The sequence below is a fragment of the Salarias fasciatus genome, chromosome 22 (assembly GCF_902148845.1).
Source record: "Salarias fasciatus chromosome 22, fSalaFa1.1, whole genome shotgun sequence".
Classification (NCBI taxonomy): Eukaryota; Metazoa; Chordata; class Actinopteri; order Blenniiformes; family Blenniidae; genus Salarias; species Salarias fasciatus.
The window spans coordinates 18,995,878-19,019,318 of NC_043765.1; the positions used below are offsets into that span (position 1 = coordinate 18,995,878).

The following is a 23,441-nucleotide window of genomic DNA, read 5'->3' on the forward strand; positions in this document are numbered from 1 at the left end:
TGTTGATCTCGTCACACTCTGTTGTATTAACAACCAACAGCGTTACAAATAAGTCATCAATATAATACATATGGTATTAAATGATTGAGTGATGCACGATGCATGCTGGTGTAGTGATTAGTATTTCGTCTTATTGCAGGAGAGTTTTGGGTTTGATTTCTTTCTTGTTCTTCCATGCATGTGTTGCTACATAGTCTCCTCAATTAAATAATCATCAAACCAGACATTATTTCCTCTCAGGAAGACAATATGATGCAAACAAAAGTTGCAGAGCAACCCTGGGAGGAAAAAACTTGAATTTTTTTTTTTCTCTTTGCATTGATGTTTTCGCTGTAAACATCAGGCCAAGGAATCTAAACAGACACCATATTGCACATATTTCTGACATTTATCGTGCATCGGACCTCACATAGCGTCTGCAGCGTTGCTGTCCGCTGCAGTAAATGCACGTCCAGTGTTGCTGAAGTCATTCTGTCAGCTGAGAACATACGATTGCACAATGCATGTGAGAAAGACTCCGAACAGCTTCAGTGATCCCTCAGTCACACACACACTGTAAGTAAAGTCCAGTTCCAGCACCGATCATGTCATGTGTTTGATCTGTGGTCTGAATTCATTCAGACTTCAGCTGAAGCTCGACAGCGTGTTTGGAACTCACCATTCAAGTGTCTTCATGTGCTTATTTGGTGCAAAACAGAGTGCAGATAGGCTGCAGAGTTTATTTCAACTGGACCAGACATTACAAGTAAGAATGCTTTGAGAAAAATGTTCCTGCAGCAACACACCACATTCAAATGAACAGAATGAAATCAAACTTCATGAAATAAACCAGGCAAGTAACCAGAGGAGGGAAATTGATTGGAAATTTGTACTCAAAAACTGTGTAGCAACTCGTGAAAGTAGTGTTCAAATATAATTTTTTTGTCAATAGAAAACATTTAATTAAATGTACCTGGATATATATGAATAACTTGCATAAGTGCAAAAAAAATTACAAATTAGTATTTTTTTAACATACAAATGTAATGAAGAACTGATCTCTTAACAGCTAAACACAACTCTAAGGGTTTTGCATTGTAAATAAAAAGTCTCTGAATCACACGTGGCCCATTTTTTATGACTTGCAAACTAATTTGAAAAAAATATATTGATTTCACATGAAATTGCAGGTCATTTTCAGCACATTTCAACCAGATATCAACTGACATTACTCAAAATTACTGTATTTCTGAGTTTATTTCCCTGGAGAAGCAAATATTGAACACATGCATGCTAATTGGAGACATATAATCACTCAAACGTGCAAAATTTATTAAGTTGCATCTCCTTGACGGAGTAACTGTGCCTGAGAGGCGAATTGCAAAATGACAAAAAAAAAAAAGTTCTTGTTTTATTTCGCCTATAATCATTGACATTTTTCCTCTACCTAGACAGTCACAGAGTGAGACCTCTTTCTTTTTTCCTCCTCTCGGTTTTGTCAAAGCGCACCAAAATGCGCTTGGGCCAACTGCGCTGTCACTCAAACCCAGCGCCGCTCTGTGATTGGCTGCTCGGGGCCCAGGCCCCGCCCCCTCTGGCCGCTGCCACCGTTGAAATGACACCGTGGGAAAGCCGAGCGCTTCAAACGGAGGCGCTCCGGGCGAACCTGGACACACAGACGCGCGTCTGGCAGACGGAACCACTGAACCACTGGCGGAGCGGAGCGGCTACTGTGGAGACAGAACCATGAAGAGAAACCACGACTTCAGCTCCTCGGACAGCGAGCTGGATGAAACTATCGAGGTGGAGAAGGAGAGCGCGGATGAGAATGGGTAAGAAAGTCGCTCCGGTCCTGCCCTAACTTGTATATCAAGGCTTAACTTTAAGATTTAGGAAGATTTCCCAAGTATTTTTTTTAATTTATCTCCGGGATATTGACTGAAGCTCGCTGTTGGATTTCTTTGAAGGAACATGAGCTCTCCTCTCGGCTCCATGTCTCCAACCACATCGACTCAGGTGCAGGCGAGGAAGAGACGTCGAGGAGTGAGTATAGAGATCTCTTTGTGGATTAATTTAATTTCCTGGCATTTGTTCAGGCGCCCTGGTGCCATATTTTAAAGATAATCTCCTAATAGCTTCATTTTTTCCCCTTCAGATTATTGAGAAGCGGCGCCGGGACAGGATCAACAACAGCCTGAGTGAACTCCGCAGGCTCGTCCCCAGCGCCTACGAGAAGCAGGTAGAGCCACAAAAACTTTCTTTAACTACAGCCAGAGACTCTTTATTTGTTTAAAGACCTTCTATTGGTTGGCTCATATTTGTTTCTTCTCACTCTGAAGGGTTCAGCCAAACTGGAGAAAGCTGAGATTTTGCAAATGACTGTGGACCATCTGAAGATGCTCCATGCTGCTGGAGGCAAAGGTAAATATTTTCATTTATTATTTTTACTTCATCAGAAACAAACACTGCAAGAAGCAGGAAACTTTCCAACCTGAGGTGCTTTAAAAGTCTAATCTGATGTACTGTTGCTTCTCCTCAGGGTACTTTGATGCTCACGCCCTGGCCATGGACTACCGAGGGTTGGGTTTCCGGGAGTGCCTGGCAGAGACGGCCCGCTACCTGAGCATCATCGAGGGTCTGGACAGCACCGACCCCCTGCGGATCCGCCTGGTCTCCCACCTCAACAACTACGCCACGCAGCGAGAGGCCCACTCCGGCCTCAGCCACCTGGCCTGGGGCTCTGCCTTCGGATCCCCCCCGGCCCACCTGACGCACCCCCTGCTCCTCCAGCACCAGCAGGGCGCCCCGCTGGCGCCCCTGCCCCGCAGCACCACCAGCAGCCCCCAGACCCCCCTCTCGTCCACCTCATCCCCCTCCTCCTCCTCCTCCTCCTCCTCTTCCTCGTCCTCCTCCTCGTCGTCCTCCTTGGCCGCAGAGACTCACGTCCCCGGCAGGCGCAGCGGCAGCGCCACCCCCCACTCGGACCAGGGCCCGGTCCGGGTCCCCTCCACCGGCGCCGCCCCCGCCGCCGTCCTGCACCCCGCCCTGATCCCCTCGTCCACGTCCAAGATCTCGCCTCCCCTGCTCTCCTCCCTGTCGGCGTTCCCCTTCGCCTTCGGCACCTTCCCCATCATCTCCCCCTCCACGGCGCTCAGCCCCCCGGCCCAGACGCCCAGTGTGGGCAAACCCTACAGACCCTGGGGCATGGAGATAGGAGCCTTCTGACTCACACACACTCTGCCCAGAGACTCCTTTCCCAGCTGAGCTGGACTCAAGGACAAGCCTTTATTTTTTCCCAATAAGAAAGTGCTATTTTTTTTTTTTTCAAAGATGTCGGCATCCCACGAGGATTTATCTAGCTACAGTTTTTATGTTGTTGTCTCCATAATGTTTTTGTTTTTTTTTTTTTTTTTTGTATAGAAAAAGTGCTGAGGGGGGGAGACCTCGGCTAAAAAGCTTCGGCGGTGAATTACGGCGTTGATTGATCTTTGTCCCTGCCCGCCCCCTTTAGAAGTTACCCTCACTGAAGTGGGCCTATCAGGAATGGCTTTTCCAGATGGTCAAGCAGTCGCTGCCTGTCAGGTTCCTGGGTGAAAGTGCCCCCTCCCTTTGTTTTCCTGAGCTGCTGGTGCCCTGGATACAGGGCGGGTGATGGGATGGGGGGAGTTGAGAGTCGCCCTGTTTTTCTTCTTTTTTTTTTCTTTTTTTTTTTTTTTTACAGCATTTTATGGGGTGGAATAACTGAAACCAGGTGTTTTGTTGATGAAATACTAGGAACAGAAGTTTGCTACCAGCTTGCTTAGAAATAAACTTCACCACAATTTATCAAACACTTGTAATGCCCCATATGGTGCTGCGTTGTTTCAGCCCGTGTCCGAAACGTGTGTTTTCCTCTCTCTTCAGTAAATCCAGCCGTCAACGATCAATGCTTCCTTGTGTTTTAACCCACTTTTTGTCTAATGTAAATTATGTTAGGTTGGGTTCTGTCTCATGTTCTTCTGGCTCTGGCGTATGTTCTCCCAGGAGCACCAGGCCCTGAAACTCAGTCTTGCATTTGCAGATACAAATGCATCGTTTCCAGCAAATCCCACTGCGAGTCTGTATGTTTTAAGGTTGTACAAAGCACAAACAAACACTGACAAATCTCAGCTTTTCAAAGATGCTGCTGGTGGTAATGACAACTTCCCTGCAATAAAAAGAGTTCTAATAAATCACTCGTGGTTCGTCGGCCTGTTTGTTCAAGTGTGTTTGAGCGTGTGCACAGTGTTTGCTTGTTGTTGTTGTTGTCGTTGCTGCTGCCTGCGGTCGTTTTGTGTATGCGTGCGTGCGTGTGCACGGTGCACGGCGGTATCAGATGGGGCTGCCTGTTTCTCTCAGCGGCCCTCTGTGTTGTGCACAGGAAGCCATTAACAAGGAGGGGATATCCTGGACAATAGCAGCCCGCCTGGCCCCATGCACTCCGTGGGAACTAGAGAAGGGAGGGAAGGCTGGAAGGAGGAGAGGAAGGAGGGATGGAGCAGGGAGCAGGAGAAGAACTGGGGCAGGGGATGAAAAGAGGAGAGAGGGGGACAGAGGAAGTGTGCAGTAACGAGTTTTGTCTTTTTGCCATCAGCCTGCACCAGCTGCACCTTCTGTTCTCAGCAGCGACACACCGGCGCTCCCTTCTTCTTCTTCTTCTGCTGGACCGGAGTTCTTCTCTCTCTCTTTCTCTGCTTACATCCCTCTTGTAATCTCCCTGATATCCATTCTCTCCTGCCGGTCAGGGCGTGGGGTCAGGTAGAGATGAGAGCTTCAGTCACTTCAGCCTCAAGGTCAGGAAGGCTGCCAGAGAGCTGTCATCTGTCTCCCCCTACTGGCCATGAGCGGTATTGCTGGGGAGACTGAATATAATGTGTCTTTGGTGGTTATTTATTAACTTCATATTATTAACGTCACTTACAGTGTCATATTGTGCATAGTTAAAAAAAACAACAAATAATAATCAAAAAGTTTACTTTTCCACAGCATGGATTTGTGAATTAAAGGCATATTCTAAACTCTGCTCAAAAAATTAAATAGAAATAAATTCATTACTTATAATCAGATCACTTCCCACTGTGTCACAAACTTTATGGATTTATATATATTTATTTATTTTAAATGTTGTGGATCTAAAGAGTAGAAAATAGATGTTTTGCACATGATTCTTCACTAATATGCGATAATAACATCAAATGTTTGGTAGGCATTCATTGTTGTCAATATTTTAAATAACAGAGTACTACATGTATTATTGTAAATAGAGAGTAAGAAATGTTTTTTTTTACATCAGAGATAAACAGATATCTGTTTGTTACTTTGTGAAGTTTATGATTATAATCATTGTGAACATCCTGTAACTATAATTCAACAGCTTTGTAATTTAATAAATGTGTCAAAGTGTCTTTTAACCCCTGACACTGTAATTTACTATCTGAGAATGTACAATCTAAAGCAATAGAGATCAGATTGAGTATGGTGCACAACAACATGTGCATCTATACTCTGTGAATATCTGACAACAGTTTAGTTTAAAGACACCGTTTGTTTTTCAACAGGACCGGCGTCGCTCTGCAAAAGAAACCACTCTCCAGGTCTGTTTCATTCACTGAACCCCAAATCTTTATTAACCACTGCTTGCTCACAAAGATATATGTGGAGAGGGGGAAACACACAAATGGACGGAGGAGAGAGAGAGAGAGAGAGAGAGAGAGAGAGAGAGAGAGAGAGAGAGAGAGAGAGAGAGAGAGGCAGGTAGGCGATTCACTGTCCTCTGATGGACTTCTGACAGTTGTTTCACGCTGCGTTTAGTGTCGGTTTATATTTAACTGGATCAATACCGCATGGCACAAACATTGGGTGATCTGCCCGCCCTTTCTGACTTGACACACACTCACACATACACACTCACACACATCTATGGGCCAACTGTGCGTGCGTGACCAACAGGCTTCATCACCCTGGGCTGCAAACGACCGGGGGCCTTTAACACACTCATATACACCGTTTACAGATGGAAATACTGTGTCCATGAACCATTGTTGCAGTGATACCTGTTTATGGCTTAAAAATCTTTCCTGCGCCGGCCGTACGGCGGCAGTTACAGTGTCTGGGAGTGAAGTGCAATGATTCCAGGAGACAATGTTGAGCACTACTCTAGCCTTTACGGAGTGGAGAACGCTGGGGCTTATTGGTAATTTCTCCCATGAAGGATTCACAGTAGCGAGTAAAGGTTGTTCTTTTCTTTTCTTTTCTTTCTTTTTCTTGCACTTCAGCATTTTGCAGGTTGCAACTTTAAAACCTTTAGCTGTGTGGCATACTACAGTAACGCGTGATCTAAATGTGGCTGGAAAGTTCGGAGGCCCGCCATTTTTTTTTTTTTTTTTTTCTCGGGATGGACGGAGTTTAGGCAGGCCGCTCCTGACCGCTGCGCTGCGACTGCCCGTGTGGAGAGAGCGTGTGAGTGAGTGCTTCCTACAGGAAATATATACGTGGAGGGATGAAGAAGAAGATGGAGATGAGCTCAATAAATGCTATCGTGTTCCCCTGTGGTACAGTCACTACCTAACCTCACAGGAGAGGATGGGCCACGACGGCCTGCGGCCCCCACAGGAGGATCCCCCCCCCCCCACCCTGTCCATCCACCCACAAGTCCTTCAGTAATTGGAACATTGGCATCAAGTGGATGGAAAATCACTTTGGCCATACACTGATCCAATTTCGCCTGGGTCAAATGAGTAGGTGTCCACTGGAGGAGGAGGGGGGGGGCGGGGATGGGGGGGCCCTGTGAGGACGCACGAGGTCGCAGCATCACATCAGCTAGCTGGCAAACTCACAACAAACACCTAAGCCTGTTACCACACAAGAGAAACCTAAGATATGAAACATCATCAGGCTGATATGAACTAAAAAAAAAAACTAACAAAAACAAAAAAAAAAACATGAAAATGAACAGAATATTACATCCATTAATATGCAAGGAGAGGAAACTTAGATATAAAAATGGCACACTGCAATCAATACTTCTGCTGCTTGTATCGTACTGTATATAACAAAAAAAGAAGTATTTACAAAAAACCACTGTCACTTGTCAATTTGATCTTTTTTTTTCTCCTTTTTCTTTTCAAACAGAGCAAAAAACATTCTCTTTTGGGAAAAAGTGGACTGAAGACATTGATGTTTCTCTTGTTTGCTTGTTCTTTTTTTTTTTTTTTTTTTTAACCTTTTTTCAATCATTTTTGCAAATCGTTTTCCACCCCGTTCGAAACTTCCGCTGTCTCAGGGTGGCGTCTCAAGCTGTGGTAGTTTCACTGTGACATGGGGGGTGGATGGAGGGAGGAGGAGGAGGAGGGGGGAGAGGTGGGGGGGGGTAAGGCAGGGAGTGGTAGCGGGTGTGAGGAGATGGGGGTGGAGGGGAAGGGCGTGGCGGAGCTCGTCGCTGGGCTTCTCACGCTGTCACCTCTTCTCTCAACTCCTTGTTCCTGCGCACCTCCTGAGCGTGCTTCTCCTGAAACACACACACACACACACACACACACACACACACACACACACACACACACACACACACACAAACACACGTCAAGGACGTTTCTCGGTTTTTTTTCTTTCTTGAAGAAATACAAAATGAACAAATCTTCTTGCTTCCCCTCCTTGTTGCCACAGTAATCCATGACTGAATGCAGGCTGACACTGAATTAAAGACAGTGGCACGTCATAAATTATCTCCTTTTTCCCAAAGTTGTTAGTGAATAAATAAAAACACTGATGTTAGAGGAGAAATGCCAGTGATTTTTTTTTTTTTTTTATTTTCCAGTTAACTCACACCTCTGTAATAAACTCACACCAGCTTCTTTTAGAGTTGGCGTTCAAAGAAAAGGTGTTAATTTTATTTCACAGATTCTAAATTTGACTCTGTTGCCTAATCAAAAACAGCACATTTTAAAACACATATACATATATTTATTAGTTTATTTCTGATTTGTTTTTATCTCATTTCTCACAGGAAAATTGCTTATAATTAGTTATTGCAGGTTTACATTATGATGTGCTCCAGCTTTCATACAAACAATAGAGTTTACTTGTTTAATTAATTTTATTTTCAGAAAGCTTTTGCTTGATTTATCGTCCTTTTTTTTGTGTCTTTCTGAATCTCTTTGTTTTAATGTTCTTTCCATGTAAAGCACCTTGAATTTCATGTCATGGGGATCCTGATGTCTTTCCCATAGAATTTATTTATTTTGCAGGAACAGTTAACAAAAACACAATAAAAATACAGTGAAACCAAGATGGAGCGCAGACATTCACTACAGTTTATCCTGGCTTCTCTGAAGAATGTCAGATCATCCATTTTGCCTTTGTTTAAGGATAAACTAAATAAAAACCTGCCGAGTCACTGCTTCCTTCTCAGTGGTCTTACTCTCACAGCAGAAAGGACCATTTCGAGATGCTTTCGCTCTCCTGAGGCGAAATGTTTAGAGAACTTGCACAACTTGCACTCAAACGAGATGTTTTCTCTTGGTTTCACTTGTCTGCAGGGCTGCACGGCGGAGTCGTGGTTAGAGGCGCTCTCGCCTCGTAATGACGATACTGCGGGTTTGAGACGTGTGGGCCTTTCTGTTTGGAGTATTCATGTTCTCCCTGGGGTGCCGTGGTATTCCTCCCACGGCCCGTAAAAAACATGTTTGAGGTTCAGCAGCGACTTCAGTTACGCATTTTATTTCATATTTCATGTAACCTGTCCAGACTAAGACCCGCCCGTGACCCCGAATTCGGTCAATAACGATCGTCGGCTTTCACCTTCTCCTGCAGGCGCTCCATGATGGCGGACAGGTAGGCCATCCGGTTCTCCTCGTTCTGCTCCATCTTCATCTGGAGCTTCTCCTCGGCCATGCGGCTGAAGTTGCTGTTCTCCTCCATGGCCTTCAGCAGCACGTCCCGCTCGTGCTCCCGCTTCTCGGCCAGGAATCGGAGCACCTTCTCCTCCTGGGACTGAAGAGGAGGGGGAACAAGCGAGGAGCACGTGAGCGTGTTTTCACATTTAACTACAGAAGCGTTCCGCAGTTTTTGAGGGATCCTGGCACTGCAGCACAGCAGCGTCCTGACCTTCCTTCGGTCCTCGGCCGCCTCCAGTTTCTTCTGGATGTCCTCCAGGGAGATGTCCCTCTTCGGGGGGGTTGTAACGCAGTGGGCCACTTCAGACACGGGAGACGCCGCCTTCAGGATGACCTCGAAGGCCTGGCCTGAGGCGCGCTTGTTGATGGGCTTGATGTCCAAGTCTGCAGGCACAAGTATGAAGCAAACAAAACCAATCCTCAGTTCCCTGAATGACTCCTCTGTGTGTGTGTGTGTGTGTGTGTGTGTGTGTGTGTGTGTGTGTGTGTTTGTGTGTGATAAAGAAGGAAATCCTCTCTCATCAATACACACCTTCGAAGTCGCCCATGACGTTCTTGCGTGTTTCGGGGTACAGACATGAGCAGATGAGCGAGAGAACTGAAATCTCCTTCATCTTCTCTTTGTAAGCTGTGGAAGGAAAAAGGAAGCACGATTGTTCTGACGTGAACTTACTGATGCTACAAAACAAAACAAAAACGGCTGAATATTAACCCAGTAACACAAAAACATGAAGCTTCATTAACCCAATTTTTACCTCCACAGGAGGTTCTTCATGCAAAAAAAAAATAAAAAATAAGATTTTAGCAGAATAATTATTCAGCAAGTCCTTTGGAAAAAAAAAAAAAAACTCATCAAAGGGAGAAACTGCCAGGGGCTTTGTAGCTATTTTGTGGCCTTTGTTTTCACCGAGCCGCGAGGAAAACATGATGGATGTGTCTTTACTTGGCCTAATTTCCCCTGCAGCCGAGACGCTGCCATCCCCACAGGACTCTCCACACATCATTAGCTATGCATTTTATTTCCCTCTATTATTTATTAACGCTGCCAGACCGACGCCCGATCGGCACCAGAGAATAACATGACGCTTTCAGTCACTCGAGGAAGCGGAAAGTTTGCTGGAAATCTGCTGAAATCTTATGATAATCTTGTGAGGCTCCTGTTTTGTGGCATGAGTTGCTGTTTTTATCGGCAACAACACTGTCCATTCTTTGGTTCTTTTATGACTCCAGTGTTATTGACATTTGGGCAAAGTTGGCAACAAATTATTCAAACTGGCAACCCGCCCCATGATCAATATGACAAAGTGATCCAAAGGCAGGGAAATAAATAAATAAAAAGAACAACTAACTTTGTCTAACCTTGTTTTTCCCCCCTGTGTTTTTGGCATGCTACTTTGTAATGTGAGACTCGAGCTGAGCAACAGTCCCTGCAGGGGAAGAGACAAAAATACCTGCAAAAAAACACTGCAGGATGTGAAATATTCTGCGTTTGCAGAGAGCCGCTCCGCCCTGTCAGAGGTGCACTACCTGGTGGTGCGTATTCGCGATGCCAACTGTCACTGCTTGGCACAAGCCGCCAGCGGGAGCAGGAGGGCTGCGGGGCTGCGGTGCGCCACACGGGCTGCAGCAGCAAAGCCAGAAATGAGATTTTAATGTGGAAGAGCTTCTCACTTCTCCATGGTGGGGTATGGTGAACAGTGTGATTAATCGAAATCCTTCTTCTCCCTCTCTCTCTGTCTCTCTGTGTCTCTCTCTCCGCCCTGCAGACTGGCAGACGCCTCAGTAATATGATAAACTCTCAGATGCAGCCCTCACTACTCTCTGATGGCCTTGTTAACCCTTTCCCTGAGGAGGAAGTGGAAGAGGGTGAGGGGAGCACAGCGGGGGGTGAGAATAAGAAACTGAGGGAGAGACAGATGAAAAGTGGAGCAGAAGAAAAAAAAAAGGGGGGGGGCGCTGTACAATTTATTTGAGATGAAAAGGAGGAGTGGTTTAAAGACAGAAGGAGGAAATGCCTGAGTGATGGATGAGGGTTAACAACTTTCTGATATGAGCAGAATTCACAGGCGGGGAGATTAGCGGGCAGCATGGAGGGCAGCTCCCAGTGGAGGCCCCCCCCCCACCCCCACCCCCCGACTGCCCCTAACCGCCCCCAGGACCGCCTAATGCAAGCAGCCAGCTCAGGTGGATAACACTTTCATTTGCAATTAGCAGACCTCGCCAGCGCTGCTGATGAGCGGCGGTGTGGGAGGGGCGGGCGGGTCACATTTGTAGGGTTGTCGCAGACTCATTATTTTGCTGTGTGTGTGTGTGTGTGTGTGTGTGTGTGTGTGTGTGTGTCGAGACCCCAGCAGCCATTTTGTCAAACACACAATCCCACTTGACAGCTGAGGAGTCACAATCCAGCGGAGCAGGTAATTTGGGTTAAGTGCTTATAGAGGAGATCAACAGAAGCTTCAGGCTGGTGTTCGTATTGAAATTTAACTTCTGGGGCTTCAGCTTGACATTTCCTTTTCAAATATACGGCTCTCCAGATGTCTGGAGTCAACACGTCTTGTTTCACTTGATCAAGACAAGTAGTTTCAGGTTGCGTTGATCAATAAGCAGCATAAACAGCCACTGTGGTTTGCATCCATTCAAGGATCATGAGAAGAGCTTTATGTGTGTCAAAGGAAATCTAATTTATCTCTCATTGTGGAAAATCAGCATTTATTGTGTCTTGGAATGGCTCTCCGTCTCTAAGCCACATATTTCCCCAATATCCATAATCTAAAATATATGAAGCGCTCTCTGGTGTGAAAGTATTAAAGTGCTACTGTATTTCTCATGAGAGAAAAGATCCTTTTCCTCCCGTAACCACAGTAATAACACACCCATGCCCTGTGGAAGAGACACATAAAAATGACAAATGATCCGAAGTGACACCCCGCAGCAGAGAGCCTCCAAACACCAGCATCTGCTCAAAGCTTTCCGATGAGTTTCAGGCGCGAGGCGCACATAAGTCAGTCTGAAATTAGACAAAATAATGTCAGAGAGGGATGGCAGTGCTCCACCCTTTGCCTGCAGTCACGTCTGCAGCCTCCCGCAGCCCCAATCACCCGGCCAGACATCACACTGCACTTCCTCTTCCAATCCATCAGCCTCAGAGTTGCAGATCATCAATATCTACGGTTCGTCCTCCCCCGCAGGCATCAGCGCCTTCTGCATTCCCCGAGCCTCCGTCTCATCTGTTGCTGATGCCATCTCCCTCTCCTCATCCCGTCTTCCTCTCTATCTTCCTCCCGCCACACCTCCATCGCACACTTCTCCTGCGTTCATCTCCTCATCTCTCGCTCCCTTCGTCCCAACCCAGCCCCTAGCAATTATCCCATTTACAGCACACAGGATGAAAAATAAAAAAAAAGAACAAATGAGAGGTATGTTAGTGATGCTCCAACAAAGTGCCTATTAAAGTCAAGCCACGAAATGTGACCGTGTGCACGGAGCGAGCGCCCTACGGCCCTCCTGGGCGCCGTCGGCAGCGTGGGCTAGACTGGCGTGGTCGGAACATGCCGGCGCTTTACAGTCTGCACACAGCGCAACTGTATAACCGGGAAATTATGAAGGTATCACAAGAGCGAAATTGGCTATTAAACTAAATGTTATGATGCCCGGACGGTCGGGAGCAGGCCCAGTGATTTAATGGAGGGGTGGTGGGCTGCGAGCAAGACAGAGCCGCACCCTGTGTCTGCACAAGATCACTGTAAGGAAGACGAAGGCCACACGTTGATCTAAACACCCCTTTAATTTGGAAAACTAGATGATTTTCTTGAACAAAATCAAACAAATTGCTAAAAAACTGCAAAAAGAGTTGCGCACTCAAAATTTCTGATTTAATCCAAACATCTTTAGAGGACAGCTCTGGAAGTGCACAGAAATAAGAACCGATTACAGTCAAATTCCTGCTAGAGAATGTTGTACAGTCAGGTGGAACAAGTTGAAGACCAATGCCCACATTGATGCATGGTATCAGGCCGCGGCCGCCGGATTGATGTCACGCTCCCTTCCAGCCTGTGTTTAAGAGAAACGCTCGTCGGAGCCAGTAATGGGAGTGTGCCGCACAGATCGATGTGACTCAGTGATAAATCAGGATGAATTACGGGTCCGGGCCGCTTCATGCAGATGGGCCGCGCCACCGACACCACCAACAATAGCGGTGCGGCGAGGAGGGCGAGGAGGAGGAGGAGGAGGAGGAGGAGGAGGAGGAGGAGGAGGAGGCAGGATCTGGAGGTGACCACTCGCTTGGTATGGACGACCATGTTGCTCTGTGTTCTCTGCACACAAAGGAATTGATTGCGGGGCACTGAGCGACCACACCTAGGAAGTGACACACGTGCACGATAAGGATCAGGAGAAGGGCTGGAGAGGCTCAGAGCGCATTCCCTCTGTCCTGCTGTCTGTGTCATCTCAGAAAATCTATAAACTTGAAATGTTTATCTTCGGTTTTCCAACATCGGGAACATGATAGAAGAACACTATTTGCCGTTTCATCCCTGAAAGCACAAACAAGTGGAATTAAGTTTGTCATCTTGGCGGCGGCAGCGTTTCTGTAAAAGGCCGAGATGAACTCGGCGACCCGGGGAGTGCTGACTGGCATGATGGCGGGTTTCTGCTGGAGTGTCTGCTCCGTGCCCATCCCATTCTGCCTGTCCTCAGCTCAAATCATGGAGGAAAAGAGAGGAGGAGGGGGAGAAGGAGGGGGAGGAGGAGGAGGAAGAGGAGGAGGAGGTGAGGGGGATAAATATAACAGGCAGGGCTGAGTTCCCCACGTCCCATGGACACCGGGACCCTTGGCCACCGTCCCTCTGCATGCCCCTCCATCCATCAAGTGCTTTGTCAACCAGAAAACAAACACACTGCTCGTCCGACTGGCCCCACCATACATCACACTGTTTTTGTGCACTCACACACTCTGTATCACGACCGGCTGCCCCTCCTGGAATATTTTTCGCAGAACATCAAGGTGTCTGCACTCTCGGGGAGGCTCGCAAGTAAAGTCAGGCGTCAAACAAATGTAAGATGGAAATTCACACTCTCGCAAACACAAGGCCTCCGACCTGTCATGCTGTGCAATCTCTGCACCGCTCCTCCTTCAATCCACACCGAAGCACCAACAATTATTGAACATAACAGCCCACGGTCACAGAACGACTGGAGACATTTTCATCGCCAGTCGTAAATTCCTCCCTCGACTGCAAAGCAATTCTCCATGAGGATGCTCCTCTCTCCTCCTCCTCCTCCTCCTCCTCCTCCTCTTCCTCTCTCCCTCTGTTTCATTCACGTCTCCATCTCTAACCCACCAAATTTGCTCAGGCAGGCTTTTCCAGCTCCATGATCGGATGGCCCAGTTGGGTGGAGGGGACCGGTCAGGGCGAGGCGTCTGCGCCCCCGGAGGGCCGCCGGCCGGCCGGCCGGCCGGGGATGTTGGGTGGGGTCGCCTGCGCTGCATTATGCTGCACGGCCGTGAGTCAGGCAGAGAGAGAGGGGCAGGTGCTGCTGCATGCGGGCAGGATCGACCCCACGCCGCTGCGCGAGGGGGGCTAAACTGCCTCTTCTGTGGCAGATTCAGTTCATTTTCTCACCATTTTTGCTCGCTTTGCGCATAATAAGAATAAAAAATGCGTCACTGGTGGGAGCTGGAGCTCAGCCTGAACCTCATCCACCAGCTCTGACTGGGATCAAATAAAAATAGGAGCCGTGGAATTATTATTAAAGTGAGGAAAATTCTGCTTGGATTCAACTTGTGTTTCTTTTAATTTAAATTCCCTCAGTGACTTGCAGCGGAGTTTGGCCGCTCCCTCCCATCATCCCTCAGCATCCTTTTGTGCCATGGGTGTCGCCACCGACTCTTCATCACCATCAAACCCGCAAAGCCGCTTTTTTTCCCTTTCCCTCCTTTCCTTCTTTTTTTTTTTTTTCCTCCCAATCTCGCATAAATCAGACGGAAAACATAAAGTGCGCCACTCACCGATCGCGGTCTTGGCCATGGTGTCTGTGGGAGCGGCGGTGCCGGGGCGCGTTGACCGGAGGAGCTGCGTCGGCGTGTGGATGCTGTACCGCGGGGCGAAGGGACTGCTTAAAGGCACTGAGTCAGCAGAGAGGGGCTGCCGGTGCGCCTGCTGCTCTCTTCTCCCTTTTACGGCTGCGTCAAGCCACAGAACGCACGCACGGAGACGCGCGTCCTTCAGAGTACACGCACGAACCCAACGCCCTCTCTGGCGATCGATACACACACTCTTCGATCACTTATTGTCACCACATTATTCTATTGCAATGTTCTATTATCATGATATGGAAATAAATTAATAATAAAAAAAGTCTTATAAATTAAAAAGGCTGCAGAAATCTGTTATTTCTAAAGCTTTTATTTTGAATGTCGAGGCAGGAAGTTGCCTCACACATTGGTCTGAATTCATCAGGGAGCTTAGAGGAGACTGTAGCATCCTGCCACACACCCCTTTCTCACATCCAACTAACCTGCAGCCTCCTCGTTGTGATGTTCATCATGGAGCTGCTGTGACAGACCACAGCCAGACCGTCTCCTTTATTTTGATGAGCGATCCATCAACAATCCATCAGAGCTTATTGGGTTCTTCTTAGTCATTTTCATTCTGACTTCAGTTTTGCAGTGTTAGAACAATATATTTAGCAATTGCTGTTAAAATCATGCTAGTGACATATTATATTCAGGTGAAATCAGAGTCGTCCGGTCTGAACGAAATACAGAATCTACTGAAGGCAAAGTTTCAGCTCATCCAGATATCCGAAACGTGGTCTCTGTGTTTGCAGATTTGTGTTAATTCACCAGCTAAATTACATAAAGTGATTTAAAACAAACAGGAACTAATCTAAACTCCACATTCACAATTTTATTTGGTCAACAAGCTGGAAAAGAAGTTTGGAAACAGCCTTCAGCCATAAGTGTGCTTTACGTTTTACTTTTCAAGTAGAAATGTGTCACTTAAACCACCAGAAAAATGCAGGAAAGAACAAGAAATGTCTCAATGAAGGGGGCAGTGGTGAGTGCAGGATGAACTCCAGCAGTAGACAGTGCAGCTAATACTTCCATGTGTTTTGAAAACACACAGCGTGACCCAAAAAATAGACCAAAAACAAAATAAATATGTGAAAAGTAAAAGAAATCACCTGAATACTTGATGCAGAAATGATAAAACTTATTCTTCATACAATTAAAATTGTTTTTAAAAGAGAAAATGACTAAATGAACAATTTCTCAGAGTATGAATACTTCTGAATGAACTGCAGTGTTGTAATGTTCATAACTGTAATGTTAATGCCAAACAGGATCCAGGAGTCGCTGCACTGCCTTTGACAGCAACACAAATTCAACCACATTACGAGTAACTACGCATTTTACAACTACTGTGTGCTTTTGTACCGAGAATTGTGACACAAGGTATGAAAACGATCAGTAGCAAGTCAATGAAATCTGATAAAACTGCAGCTTCTACATTTGTGAAAATCTAACGTTGAAATGGTTCCTATGATCAACCAACCTCACCACACAACCGATGGAGGGAAAGAACAAAACGTCAGCAAAACTTCTCAAACATTGTTACATGTTTCTTTTAAAAAAAGGTAACTTTTGCAAGTGACTACAGAGAACAAGTCCATCGTGTAACATGACAGACTAAATGAATCTCATTTGAAGTTTTCCTGAAATGTTTTAAGGCACAGCTTGACCAAAACAAATGTAGCCGTTTGCATGACAATGTTAAAAAAAAGAAAAAAGAAAAAAAAAAGATGCAGATTTGAACAGATACTATCAAGAGAATCAAAAATAAGAGTGAACAGTGAAATGATGAACTCTACAGCTGCGTGTTTCCTGTGTAATATTTCACCTGAAGAATATTTCAGTCTGATCCTCACAGGGTGGGGCGAACTTCCCACGGCGAGAAAACTTCCCTTCAAATATCTTTATCTTTTCAAAATTGTGAGAAGAAACAAAAACTATTCACCATTTTTCTAAAACACAAACTGCTAAACTTTCTGCGAGTGCAATGGAAACAAAAATGGTAAAATGGCTGAACTGTGGTCTGTCTCACACAAGAGCCTTGTTGGGAGGGGGGGGCTCACCCCCCCACACTTTGAGAACCTTTGTTTTGATGGGATTTCAGGGCATGTTCAGAACATTTCGTTCAGTTTAAAACGGGCTAGAGAGCTGGTGCCTATGCCCAGTGACCGTCGAAGCCCTGGTGTGTCTGCTGAGTCTGGGTCTGGTGGAGCTGATCGCTCGCCTCTGGTGCAACGCTGCCGTCCCGAGTCTGTGTTCTGGCTGCATATAAATGAGGAAGAGGATGGTAGAAGCCATCGCCAGGCCCATGCGGGACGCCTGCCGGCGGACCTGCAGCGCATCCTGCCGCGTGCTGATAACCGAGCCGCTGCTGGTCGTAATGCTGAACGGCGCCGGAGCCCATGCGGGCGTGTCCCTCCGCTCCGGTTTCGTCTTTTGAAGTCGACGCGTAGCAATAATCCTCTCCACCTTCCCAGTGACTGTAGCCGGGCAAATAAGACGCAGCCGCCATCGGTCCGCTGTTCGGTGTGTCAGGGTCGTATTCGCTTTGGCGCGTCTCAGTCGATGTTTGCAGACGAACCGTCAGGTTGTTGTAGTTCCTTCCTTCAAACGCCTCGCGGTCCGTCGTCTCAGCTACATGTCCATACCGGCTGTAACCTTCACTGGGAGAACTGTTCACATCTTGAAACAAACTGACTATGAGATTCTTCCTTCGAATACGTCCATCCACGTCGTCACCTTCATCGAGCTGGAAACGAGAGGATTCAGACGATGAGGTACCTTCACCATCATCATCATCATTTCCTGTGAATGATCCAGACTCTGGGAAGTGATCTAGATCCAGATCTGCTGAAGGTGATCCGGAGGACACAGAAGTCCTGCCCTCAGTGAAGGACGTCCTCTCCAGCAGCAAAGGACCACTAGAAAGAGGCAGGCTCACGCTGAACACAGTGTCAGTCTTGCCCTTCATCTTCTTCTTCTTCCTCCTTTTTGACGGCTTCGCAGTGTTTCTGTGTGGCGCGAAGCGGCCCGACGTCTCCGTCACTCCCGGCCCTTCCAGAATGTAGAAGAAACAGCACAACAACAGGTTACAACAGAGAAGAAATAAAACAGCACAAAGCTGAAAATCTCTTACGTTTACCTTGGAGGGGAACATCAGCGTGAGTCCATTCACCACGCAGTATCTTTAAACCTGAAAACAGCATCAAGCGGTATACAAACAGCAGAACGCACTCCAAGGTGCGCCGAACCACAAAACAAAGAGTTCAAATCAGCATTATTGTAGAACAATTAAACAGGCCTGCTGAAAAAAAGTACCTATTTATGAGATAACTGATTAAATAATATACATATGCACAGTTTAATGAGCGTAATTTGCATTGCACAGGGTGCAGTTTCTCATTTAAATGTAAAAGATTTAGGAACTTCTGTCTACAGCTTACAAATACATAAAAACCTAAGCCGCACAGGCCTGTATATGCTTTATTTTTTCATCTAAATAGCTATGATAGATCGCTGCTTGTCCCGTGTATGGAGAGCGTACAGTGAGGAGGAGATATTTTATACTCACAAGTCAAACCACAGGAGTCAAAGGAAAGAGAATGAAAGACGAGTGGAAAGCGTCTGTACTTACAGCAGTGGTAATTGTTGGCAGCGAGCAGTCTACAGAGGGATTCTGGTACATTTACTACCTGGGGATGCGAGATGTTGAGACGTGAAACAAAGAGCTTTGTGGAGAGTAGACCATGTCTTTTTTTTTTTTTTTTTTTTACATGGAGCTTGTTCACAGCAGAAAAGTCGATTTACAAAAGAAAATGAGATACCTTCAGACCTCCTCTGCAATCATTTTTTTCCACTGTCCGGGCGAGCGACTGCAGCGTTTTAATATCAACGCTCACTCCCTCCACCTGCTCAGGACAAGCTTCCATCTGCACAAACGCATTGTCGTAAAAATCCAAGACCTAGATTGCAAAATGAGTCTACGGAGACAGATGATCCACAGCACGCTGACCAAGTAGTTGACGAGGTGACTGGAGCCGGTGAGGTGATCAACGATGTCCTTTTTGTTGGATCTGACGCGGCAGCAGTGGCATAAGAAGCAGCCGGAGGAGCCATCTTCACTCCGGTACTCGACCACGTAGAGAAGACCTGTTGGAGAAGTGAAATGCTTTAACTCTCCTCAGGTATAAATCAGTCCACCGTTACGATTCAAAGCGTGCTCACCAATAAGAGGTTCAGTTCCTGTGTAGCCATGAAAACAGCTGGTGTTCTCCGAGCTGTCGCAAGATTTCTGAGGATTGTCAATTTTTAGAGTCAAGACGACTGTTTACCATTTGTCTGACTGAATGAAAGCAGCGATGCAGAGACACAGGTCAGTGTGCAGAGACCTCATGTGACGGCGTGTCGCCCTGGACAGATTCCTCAGAGCCTCTCTCTTGGTGTTGCAGAACAACCCTGTGCGATTTGGTGGGACTGTGCGAAGCTGCAGTCGTGTCAGCACAGCTCCCACCTTCAGCCTGATCACCTCTTAGGAGGACTGTCAGAGTTACAGCTAAGGAGGGTTACGGGGAGAACATTCACAGTGACTGAGCAATGATGTACATTGAAAAAAAATAAAAATCTAATGAAAGGAAACAAGAGGCCCAGAAGTCAGAAAACAAAAGGCGATGGTGCCGAGATCATTTACTGACCGTCGGTTTCACTGAGCGTCGTCATCTTCTGGTACAAAGCTTCTCGAACCTCTATCAGCTTTACATGAAGGTGAATTTGTAAACCCTTATTTAAATTTTTTTTTTGCAACCAGAAACACACAGGGACACGGTTAAAGTAACATACCCGGGCCTGTCCCGGTCCCTCCTTTTCCTCAACCATCTTGGCCAGCTCCATGAGGGGCCATGCCATGGCAGAGAGGTCGTTATCCTCCTGCCATGCGATCAATAACTCGGGGTGCCATGCTTTCTGTAGAGCACAATAATCCACATTAACACTGAATCAAAGGTATCACTCAACCTGGCCATGAAGTTCCCCAAAGTGGCACTTACAATATAATTGAACCGATGGTGGCTTCCAAATATGTGGTTTCGTATGTCAGATTTATTACACCGACACACACAAACGATACAGAAGTACAGCGGCGCGCTGTTCACTGCACCTGCTGTTACACATTCTGTAATGCTGTTCAGGCCTACAAACACAACAATGCAGTTAAAGTCATGGAAAACACAACAAAAAAGACCGCACATATTCAAATGGGGGACACGTCCCTACAGACCGATAACAGGTTGCAATCTCCTGCTGTTGTTGAGATACGCTTTCAGGGACTCAAACAACTGGCTCTGGGCTGAGACACCCACAAAGAGAGAGGGCATCAAAACCGGCTCGATTGCAAGAAATGGAGGATCGTGGTGGATAAGACGCAGAGTTAAAGAGGAGCGTCTGTGTGTCCTACCTGGCTGCATCTCACTGATGAAGAAAACACCGCCTGAAAGCAGAAGGTGAGGCAAAAAAAAAACAAAAATATAAGGGCATATCAGAAGAAACCAAAAACTAATGACAGCCAAGGAAGGATGGATGAATGTGTGGTGGATGGATGGGAGGTGGATTGATGGATGGATGATGGGTAATGGATGATAGATGGATGTGTGATGGATGGATGGATGAATGATAGATTGATGAATCATAGATGGATGGATGACAGATGGATGGGTCAGTGACGGAAGGATGGGTGATAGATGGATGGATGGATGACAGATGGATGGGTCAGTGATGGAAGGATGGGTGATAGATGGATGGATGGATGACAGATGGATGGGTCGGTGATGGAAGGATGGGTGATAGATGGATGGAAGGATGACATGTGGGTGGATGTTGAATGATAGATGAATGGTGATGGATGGATGACAGATGGATGGTTGAAAGATAGATGGATGGGTGATGAATGAATGATAGATGGATGGTTGAATGATAGATGGATTACAGTTTTTCACAATTGCTAAAACACATTTCTTGAAACCTCCATCCATTTTCTCAAAACCTTAAACACAAATCCAAAAATCCACACTGCATTCACAAAAACCTCAGACATTTCTGTCAAAACCGAATTATCACCTCAAAACCAGTTCTCTTGTGATCAAAACCACACTATGCGTTCAGATCTCACACACAACAGGTAAAAACATGCTCACCTCAGATCGTTCATTAGACACTACATGAAATAACTGAGGACACAGCAAGCAGTCCACACTTTTAAACCTGCTGGGTTATTTTCCCAACACATTTCCTGGGTAGCCCTAGATTTTGTGCAAATTTGGTCACTTTTACCCAAAATTAGATGAATTGTGTCGACCCAGCAGAGTGAATTGATGATTTGAACAAAATCACCATTTTGAACACTCCTGCAACTCCTTCTCCTTCTTGCATCTGGAGACTTCTAACAACATACGCAACAGAAAACTGGAGTCCTGAGTTCTCACTGAGGATTATTGAAATGGCTAAGAAGGAAAAGACATATGAGACATCCCTCTCCCTATGGATGTGTGGCTGTGGCTCAGTTGGTAGAGTGGTTGTCTAGCAGTTGTGAGGTTGTTAGTTCAAATCTTTTCCTCTACATGTCAATGAACTGCACTGAGCCCCAGCTGGCTTCCAGTGGAGGGTTTGACAGCCTTGCATGGCAGAGGGCACGTGTATCTGAATTCTAAGGGTTTACATTTTCACAGTAAAGTAAATCTAAAGTAAATCTTGACCCAGCATCAGGGTCAACTCTTCAACCCAAATGGCTGGGTAGAAATAACCCAGCATTGGCTCGGTCCCTTTTGGGCCCAGCGCTGGGTCAGCAATTCCACCCAATGTGGGTTATTTTTACAGTAACCAGCAGTTTTCAGAGTGTGTAGTGCACAGAAAATTTTTATTTTACATATTGAAAATGCATTTAGGAAAAAAAAAGCATCTAAGTCAAAGTGATATCCAAATTCACAGTCATAACAAAAAATAAATACATAACAAAAGCACACTACTGCATGGTCATGGTCATGGAGATTCGGTCTCCAGCATCTTGTCTTTGTGCGCACTTGGTCTGATCACATCATTAGAAATATGTGTGTTCATTTTTGAGTTGTTGTGTGTAAAAGATGACAGCTGTGTTGGAGTTGTGTTCACATTTTGCTGCCAGTGAGTACAATTTTGCAAAAATGTTGTGAAATGTGTTTAGTGACTGAGAATGTGTCTAAGGTTTTGCAAAAAAGAGCAGATGGGTTTTGCAAATTGAGCGTAGGACCTGAACAGTGTTTAAGTTTATGCCAAAAGAGTGTTTGATTCGAAAAATGAGTTTAGGCCACTGAGAATTTGGTTCAGGCAATGGGGTTTAGTGTTTTAGCAATTGTGAAAAACTGTAATGGATGGGTGAAGGGTGGATGGATGATAGACAGATGGATGGGTGACAGATAGATAGATAGATAGATGAATGTATGATTGATGGATGGATGGAAGATTGACAGGTGATGGATGGACAGATGACAGAGGGATGGATGGATCATGGATGGATGATAGAGGGACAGACGGCTGGATGACAGATGGATGGGTGTAGGGATGGACTGTGACCACCAGATGGTGCTGGAGCATCATCACTGAACTGAGCACAGCGAGACATGGCGAGCAAATCCAAACAGCGTGGCAGTATTACGGGCTTTAAACACGATTTACAAATGAGATCAATGAATTCGGAGGTAACAAGTAATGAGAAAATTACTAGTCATAGTTACCGTAAGTTTTTGTTGATTCGAGACCCCATGGTCTCAATTCAGGGACGATAATTGGAAACAAACGACGTAAATTAATTTACCAATAGTTTCATTTAGTCGGTTTACAGATTAGGGAGAGGTAACGAGACCCACCGGGTATTTCACGCAATTAAGACATGTTGACATGTGTTAAAACAAACGGCTCAACAACAAAATCACTGTGGAGCTAACGAGCAGCAGACAACAGGAACTCAAGTCAGTCTGTGAACTTTAGCAGAAACTCTCAGTCTCATTGTACTCACCGATAAAACAGCGTGTCAAACCGCTTGTTAAATGGAAAAAACGTTTTCTGTGAAGCTGGGTGTAAGGTAGTGCTGTTGGTTTAAAGTTTGCAGTGTGGCCATGAGACGAGCTCTCTCTCTTATCTGCTGCTACTCCCACCAATAAGACCTCATCCGTGTTGCCAGTTCCGAAATCACCTTAACTCAAAATACACTCTCTCAAAACCACGCACACCTGTGTTATCAACCTTATTTTGGTTATGTTAATGCACACAGCTTCGTTCGGTCTTGATTTGAACGTGTCACGTGCTTTTGAAAGTCTTTTCTTGTCTAACTTTTTTTTTAATCAGTAGGAAGCAGGGTTGCCAAGTCTGGCTGACATCTTCCATCTCAAACCAGCCAAATCATTCTCTCCGTTGGAAGTAAATATGGAATAAAAATCAAATTAGAATGTTTTAAC

At 45.9% G+C, this 23,441-nt stretch overlaps 3 protein-coding genes across 4 annotated transcripts; 1 reads left to right on the forward strand and 2 right to left on the reverse strand.

The window, feature by feature from the left end:
* The first annotated feature begins 1,594 nt into the window (after nucleotides 1-1,594).
* On the forward strand, nucleotides 1,595-4,174 carry LOC115409308 (hairy/enhancer-of-split related with YRPW motif protein 1-like). Of its 2 annotated transcripts, XM_030120426.1 has the most exons (6): nucleotides 1,595-1,663; nucleotides 1,699-1,811; nucleotides 1,947-2,022; nucleotides 2,135-2,218; nucleotides 2,319-2,400; nucleotides 2,519-4,174. In XM_030120426.1, the coding sequence occupies exons 1-6, from the start codon at nucleotides 1,595-1,597 to the stop codon at nucleotides 3,202-3,204; spliced, it is 1,110 nt and encodes a 369-aa protein (XP_029976286.1). In that variant the 3' UTR covers nucleotides 3,205-4,174. The 2 variants fall into 2 exon arrangements, with proteins under 2 accessions (XP_029976286.1, XP_029976285.1); XM_030120425.1 differs by having other exon boundaries at nucleotides 1,638-1,811.
* A 2,942-nt stretch (nucleotides 4,175-7,116) lies between these two features.
* On the reverse strand, nucleotides 7,117-15,046 carry LOC115409310 (stathmin-2-like). Its single transcript, XM_030120427.1, has 5 exons — nucleotides 14,899-15,046; nucleotides 9,424-9,519; nucleotides 9,103-9,275; nucleotides 8,797-8,988; nucleotides 7,117-7,504 (listed from the first exon to the last, which is right to left on the reverse strand). Exons 1-5 carry the CDS (start codon nucleotides 14,915-14,917, stop codon nucleotides 7,445-7,447), a joined length of 540 nt encoding a protein of 179 aa, XP_029976287.1. The 5' UTR covers nucleotides 14,918-15,046; the 3' UTR covers nucleotides 7,117-7,444.
* A 738-nt stretch (nucleotides 15,047-15,784) lies between these two features.
* LOC115409307 (uncharacterized) lies at nucleotides 15,785-23,143 on the reverse strand. The gene is made up of 12 exons (XM_030120424.1): nucleotides 23,003-23,143; nucleotides 20,237-20,446; nucleotides 20,007-20,149; nucleotides 19,801-19,923; nucleotides 19,656-19,713; nucleotides 19,353-19,516; nucleotides 19,189-19,255; nucleotides 18,977-19,113; nucleotides 18,789-18,893; nucleotides 18,599-18,656; nucleotides 18,107-18,157; nucleotides 15,785-18,018 (listed from the first exon to the last, which is right to left on the reverse strand). The coding sequence occupies exons 2-12, from the start codon at nucleotides 20,421-20,423 to the stop codon at nucleotides 17,120-17,122; spliced, it is 1,992 nt and encodes a 663-aa protein (XP_029976284.1). The 5' UTR covers nucleotides 20,424-20,446; nucleotides 23,003-23,143; the 3' UTR covers nucleotides 15,785-17,119.
* Nucleotides 23,144-23,441: the final 298 nt, after the last annotated feature.